Source organism: Phytophthora sojae, assembly GCF_000149755.1.
Source record: "Phytophthora sojae unplaced genomic scaffold PHYSOscaffold_6, whole genome shotgun sequence".
NCBI classification, from domain to species: Eukaryota; Oomycota; class Peronosporomycetes; order Peronosporales; family Peronosporaceae; genus Phytophthora; species Phytophthora sojae.
Window position 1 is genome coordinate 1682656 of NW_009258120.1, and position 7092 is coordinate 1689747.

General features: G+C 53.6%; 2 protein-coding genes across 2 annotated transcripts; both read right to left on the bottom strand.

Moving 5' to 3' along the window:
- Positions 1 to 1179: 1179 nt before the first annotated feature.
- On the bottom strand, positions 1180 to 1536 carry PHYSODRAFT_302975 (hypothetical protein; the record flags this gene model as incomplete). Its single annotated transcript, XM_009532466.1, has 1 exon — positions 1180 to 1536. The coding sequence occupies one exon, from the start codon at positions 1534 to 1536 to the stop codon at positions 1180 to 1182; it is 357 nt and encodes a 118-aa protein (XP_009530761.1).
- A 4881-nt stretch (positions 1537 to 6417) lies between these two features.
- PHYSODRAFT_335107 (hypothetical protein) lies at positions 6418 to 6852 on the bottom strand (the record flags this gene model as incomplete). The annotated part of the gene is made up of 1 exon (XM_009532467.1): positions 6418 to 6852. One exon carries the CDS (start codon positions 6850 to 6852, stop codon positions 6418 to 6420), a length of 435 nt encoding a protein of 144 aa, XP_009530762.1.
- Positions 6853 to 7092: the final 240 nt, after the last annotated feature.

Below are 7092 nucleotides of genomic sequence, written 5' to 3' on the forward strand. Positions count from 1 at the left end.
CAACTTACCGTAATCACCATAATCAACGTGGGTTCGGATTGGACCGGTTCGGGCTAACCGGTTAATGGGTACAACTGGTACACAGTACCCAAGACCAGCAACCCTCAATGGTTGAGGACCTCGTTGCAATGATGCAAGACGTTGCCGCCTTCCGACATCTCCATGCTGAAGAGTTGGCGCTTCAGGTAGATGCGTCCAGCCTTCTGCGAACCACCGTACAGCGTCTTCAGGCGCGTCCACGCAACCCACGCTTCCTCGCAGTCGTCGACCACATGGTGGTAGTCCGCGTCCATGTGGAGCAACATCAGTCCGAACGCGATGTTGCTCGACTTGACGTAGTCGTCCTTGGCCCGCGAGTCCGTGAAGCTCGGCGTCGTCTCGCGGTTCACGACATGCCACGTCGACTTGGTCAGGAACACGCCACGCATGTAGCGGTTCCACGTCGCGTAGTTGTCCCCGTTGAACTTGTCAATGGAGACCTTGGTCGAGGCGTCTTGGGCAGAGGACATGGTGCTTGGGCTCATAACCTGATGGAAGGTATGGATCTTGGACACGAAGCTCGGACGAAGCGGAGGGAGGGACGTCGCAGACGGCGGGACCGGAGCGAAGGCACTTGAGGGGTAGAATGAAGATTCGAAAGTGATTGAATTGTTGGAGCTTACACCCTACTGTTATAGACACGCGACCCTGCGTCCTATCACCTAGTGCATCTAATCAACCATCACTCACCGGTGTTCATCCAATCATCCTACTCGTCTAATCATCGGTGGCGTAAACAACTTACCGTAATCACCATAATCAACGTGGGTTCGGATTGGACCGGTTCGGGTTAACCGGTTAATGGGTACAACTGGTACACAGTACCCAAGACCAGCAACCTTCAATAGGATATGACATTTAAAGTGGTAAATCGTACTTGTTGGTTTTGAACGTGCCATCCATTATCAATACATCACAATGACTGATGTGAAGACGCAGAGTAGCCGGGTGTGCCCATCAGAGTCAATATCCGAGCTATCAGAATCGTCAGAATTATAATCCAAATTGAAATCAGGGAAGTCGTACTCAAACAGCAATAAATCTCTTTCAGATCTTGATATCCCGAAGTCTGAACAAATCGAACTGTCACGATATGCGAATTCTTCAATTCCTTTGTCATAACCATCGTACACGTAGCAGTCAGATATGCCGCTGTGGTTCGCCACGGATTCGACCTCTTCGGAATCGATGAGATAGATAACCTTCCCAGTCGACCCCTGCCAGGTCGAGATCAACAGTAGGGTCACGTTCCAACGCGAATGCGGCTGAAAAAATGCCTGACGACTGAGCAAAAGGAAACTGAGCTGGGGACTTATCCTCACCTAGATCAGCGACACAAGCAGCAGAAGAGATCACTTGCTCAGAATCGCGTGGGTCAGCGCCGGCATAGGAGGTGGCTTGGTCAACTACATGGCCTGTAGAAGAGGTACGCCGCTGGAGATCGCGTGGGTCTGCGTCTGCATAGGAGGTGGTTTGATACCAACCCGGCAGACGCATGTCCTTGAACGAATGCCAAATCGATAGCTTAAATGGACTTTAGTAGGGGCGAAGTAGCTGAGGAAGGATGGAGATTCGAGGGGGGGGGTCAGCGGACGCACTCTTGGACCAACTTTGGAAGTGAAGGCAGTGAAGGCAGTGCTGTTTCGTTTGCTATTTTGAGAAAGCCAAAGCGGACGAGTATACTGAGCCTCAAGGGTGCATTTTGGCCATTATCAATAGGTGAACAGTAGAAACAACGATGAATTCAGGTTAAGGCGGAAGCACTACCCGACACTGCTTAATTCTCGGGCTACAAGTTATAAGTGATAAGTTAACCCACAGCAGCGAAATCGGGTCAATCGTGCTGCTGACCCTAAGCATACGAATCAGGTCATGTGTAGATGACCCACTCAAGTCAATGTGGGTCACTGGTTTTGGGTTTTCTAATTGCCTATTTTGAGGCGTTACCTACTGTCATCTGTTTACCCAAATGCCCTGGTTGTAACGAGGGCCCTCCCGATGAGGGCCCTCCTTAGCAATCCCCGGATCCAGTGGTACCTCAAGTTTCGCATGGGGAGATGGGGCAATGTGCAGATCCAGATGGAGAGACGGTGCAGAAATCCGGTCCGACACCAGATCCAACGACTACCATAGATCCAAGGCACCGGGATGCTGATGCGGATGAGCAAGTCTGCGACCATGTGAGCGGGGATCTGCACGCCGAAGATGTTGAAGCAGAGATGGCGGTGCTACCCGAAGTCACCTCGACCACAGACCATGTGACCATTGAAGACATCCAGGTGGGAGATCCAGATGTTAACACGGTGGAAGAGATCGATCGACTTCGACGGCGGATCTGGAGGCACTGGCACCTGCTGATTGGCAAAGGCAACGCGCTGCCGCCCGCGGCACGAGGAGTTGTGTGTGACATTGATGTGGGTGATGCAAAACCCATTGCTCAGCGGGTGCGCAAGGAAGCCGCGCAGTACCATGAGAAGCTGTCGGATCTAATCAAGGGTCTACTTGGAGCCAAGATCATCAAGAATTTGACTTCACTGTGGGCATCTCCAATTGTGGCGATCATCAAGAAGAACGGGGTGGACATACGTTTGTGTATTGATTACCGGCTGGTTAACAGTTTGACCCGGCTGATGGTCTACCCGATGCCCCTGATCAACGACCTGCTTGAGGATCTGGACAAGGTGCTTTGGTACTGCTCTTTGGATATGGCCAGTGGATTCTGGGTGGTGACGATGACGGATCGGGCTCGTGCGATCTCCGCCTTCATCACCCCGTTCGGACTGTTCGAGTGGAACCGGATGCCCTTCGGATTGAAGAATGCACCCCAGATCTATCAGCGGATGCTAGACAACGCATTGTATGGATTCACTCGGATCCCGCGGCTGGAAGATGGATCGGGATCAGAGCGCGAACTCGGATCCAAGCGTGGATCTGGATCGGAGGCGTTGAATCTGGATCTGAAGTCGGGAGAACCGGAAGGTCCGGGCAAACCATCCGTACTGGGACGTCGGTCGTATATTGACGACATCTTGGTAACCGGTGGATCCTGGGATCACCTGTGTGAACGTGTGGACGCACTACTCGACTCATGCGATAAATAGAATCTCTCGATTAGCGTGGTGAAGAGTTTCTGGGGCAAGAGTAAGATGGAATACCTCGGTCATCGCGTGTCAAACGCAGGACTGGAGGCGAATCCCAAGGATCTCTCGGCACTAACGGATCCGACCTTCCAAGGCACGCTTAGATCCATGCAGTCATACTTGGGTAGTTTGAATTACTACAGTCGGTTCCTGGAGGACTACGCGATTTACGCTCCGATTCTCTACGAGCTACGTGAAGTGGACTACGCCGCGATGAGCAACCCGGAGAATCAAGGCCGGATCCAAGCGGTGATGGCTTCCACGACTCCAGATCCAACGGAGCAGACCTCGTCTGACATGGTGGATCTAGACTTACCGGACCCGAACTCTGGATCCACCAAGGCTGTGAAACAGAAGACTTCGAATCAGGAGGCGAACGATCCAAGCAGTGTAGATCCGCGTTGGATTAGCGCTCATCGGGAATTTGCCAAACTAAAAGACAAGATGGCGACGACTCCGATCCTCCGACACTTCGACGCAGACCTGTTGCCGGTACTGGTCGTGTACGCTAGTGAGTGGGCCATCTCGGCTGCCCTGATGCAGGAGCACGACGGGATCCACTATCCAGTAACGTTCACCAGCCGCACCCTGAAGTCAAACGGGCTTAACTGCGGCGTGGTTGAGAAGGAGGCGTTGGCTCTGTTGCGGATCCTGGATCTGGGTTACAACATGTTAGTTGGACGCTCGATCCGAGTCTTGACTAGACATTCGACGTTGGCCTGGTTGTTCAGATCCACGGGCCTACAAGGGCGATTGGGACAGTGGGCAACGACAACGCGGACCGCGTTGTCGTGCCCAATGACCATGACCTGCGACTCAGGATCATGTACGAGTATCACGATGCACCGACTGCGGGGCATCCGGGCCGTGAGAAGACATACCTTCTTCTCACGCGATACTTCTACTGGGCCCACCAGTACAAATGGGTGCGCAAGTACGTCCGTGCTTGCGAGGTTTGTCAACGTGTGTAGCCTGCGCCTTTCGCGCAGGCTCCCTTGCAGTCACTGCCGACTCCGTCGGAGTGTTGGCAGTCCATGTCTTTGGACTTTGTGTTCGGTCTTCCCCCGGACAGCCAGGGGAACACGGGCGTTGTGGTCTTTGTTGACCGCTTCAGCAAGGTGGTACATCTTGCTGCGGTACCCGCTGAAGTGACCGCGAAACCGACGGCGCGTCTGTTCGTTGACATGGTGTTCAAACACCATGGCATGCCGATCGACATTGTGTCGGATCGAGACCCGCGCTTCACTGCACACCTTTGGCAAGAAGTGTTTACACTTCTTGAGAGTCAACGTCAACTTTCGATGTCGACTGCGAACCATCCGCAGACGGACGGGCAGACCGAACGCGTGAACCGCGTGCTCGTAGACGTGCTTAAGAACTACGCTCACTCGTTCCAACACTGAAGCGAGTGCCTGCCGATGGCGGAATTCGCCATCAACAAATCGGTGCATGCCTCGACTGGGCATACATCGTTCTACGTGAATGCCATCAGGCACCCACGCCTCCCGAGTCTACTCGGGATAGTGGCTCCTTCCTTAAGTGGGGGAGGATCTACGACTGCAACGCAGCAGCCGCAGAATTCCGCTGACACTTGCACAGTGTCAGCCGCGACTACGCGCAAAAAGAACAAGACGCACGCGTCAAGAGCAAGAAGAAGAAGAAGAAGAACGTGTCTGTGAAGGGCACAGACAACCGCAGAGGCCGGGCCTACTGCTAGAAACGAGCTGAACGAGTTCAGCTCGGACGCAATCAACTTCGTGCAGCGCAGACAAGCCGTCATTCGGTTTGTCCAAGACGCTATTGCAGCTTCTGTCGACCGACAGAAGCTGAACGCAGCCAATGTTGGTAGGGGAAACACTAATGAATTCAAGAAGGGTTCATTGGTTTTGTTAGCAACTCAAAACCTGCCTAAACATGCAGTTTCCGACTTCGGGGCATGCAAGCTCGCTCCGCGCTTCATCGGGCCGTTCACGGTGTTGGCACGACATGGCAACGCCTACACGCAAGACATTCCATCTAGCATGCGCCTCCATCCGACCTTTTACGTCGGGCGGCTGAAGCCATACCGGCAGCACGAGCCACCTAGCTCGGCTGAACCGAAACAGAAGACTCGGCGGAAGCCGTCATCCTCACCAGCGCGAAGTCGCGCTGGAGCAGCGGGTCGAGCTAATGGTCCAGCTCGGCCGGAACGATCGAGGCGGCCTGGGAGGCCGCCGCAACCTGAGGATACTTCAGAGCGCCGAACTCAGCGCTCTGGAACTACTCCACGACCGGAACTTAGTCGTGGGGAGACGCGAGATCAGGGTCAACACCAAGTTGACCATACACGGGGCGTGTTTCCACCACCACCGCCGCCAATTCGTGACGCACACGGCTCAAGTCGATGGATTATTGAGCGGATTGTTGGTCACAGTATCCCGAGAATGAACAGGCAACCGGTTCGTTTTCGTATCCGTTGGAGAGGATTCCCTCCCAACCAAGATACATGGGAGCCGCGGACGTCTTGCTCGAAGACGTCCCGGACATGGTGAAGGCGTATGAAGCCCACCATGCGCTACGCGCTGGAAAGCAATACGAGCGCTGTTGTTAACAACAGCGCCCGAAGGCACTTCAAGGGCAGGCAGTGGGTCCTGCCCCCGCGGCAGCGACGCGCTTCGCACGTTTCCGCGGATGCTACTCAGCAGCAGAGAGGTTCTCCGCTGATGCGCCAGCGGTCTTCAACTTTGACGCGCTCGTTCCATTACGAGCGCGCTCTCTTCAGCGTCACGCATTGACCAAGCGGTCAATGGTGGTTGACGTGCCGTGACTCGGCGCGTCTAACCTTGAGGGGGGATGGTGTAACAGTGTTACACGCGCAAGTGGCTACAGTCACCTGTAACTCTAACAGACACGACGTCTGTTAGAGGTTCGAAAGACTTTCTCGACCTTGGTGTAGATACACCAAATGCTACATACATTTACGACCACCACGACGGGTGGTCCATAGAGACTTAGGATTCCTATTGGCTGAAAGCAGCATCTTTTAGCCAATGAGCGACATGCATAGCATTGGAATTCTGCCAACCAGCCGTTGGCAGATTCCTATCTTAGAATATTACATTTAGAGGAAGTCAGAAACATAAAACAAAAATAGCAGTTCTCATCTTTTACCAAAACACGCTACTTGGAGTCTTTATATTGTTTAAAGTATACTCGTGGATCTCGAGTATACTTAACTCAAGTAAAAACCTACGCTTCCTCATACACGTGCGCATACGTGTAAGCCGTAGTAGTGAGCCAAGGTAGGCCCATTACAGTAGTCAATACAGAGTCTGATGTCGACCCCGTTCTTCTTGACGATCACCACGATCGGTGATGCCCAAGGGGACGTTGAGATCTTGATCATCTTGGTCGACAGGAGCCCCTTGATTAGCTGCTTCAGCTTTTCGCGGTACTGCGGCGCCGCTTTACGGCAACGCTGAGCGACTGGCTTCGCGTTTCCGACGTCAATGTCGCAGATCGCACCTTTTGCGGCCGGTGGTAAGGCATTGCCTTTTCCAATAAGCAAGTGCTTCCGGCGCCAGATGATCTTCCGCAGCCGGTCGATTTCCTCCGGCGTGTTTTCGCCAGGATCGCCAACTTGGATATCCGTGATCACGACTTCGTCAGTGGTGAACTCCGGGAGCACTGCCATTTAACCTTCGACATCTTCCGCGTAGAGATCACCGCCTTCCGTGATGCAGACTTCAGGATCTTCCGGGTCAACTGCATTTGGACGTGGATCAGCTTCAAGATCACTTCCCGACGCGTGTTTACGCGTCTCGTGACTGACGCTGGGGCTCGCTGGATTTTCGTCCGTTTCGACCCGTCGATCTCGATTAGACGCCTGATTTACGCCTGTCGCACCACCGTAATCATGATGAGACGCCTAATT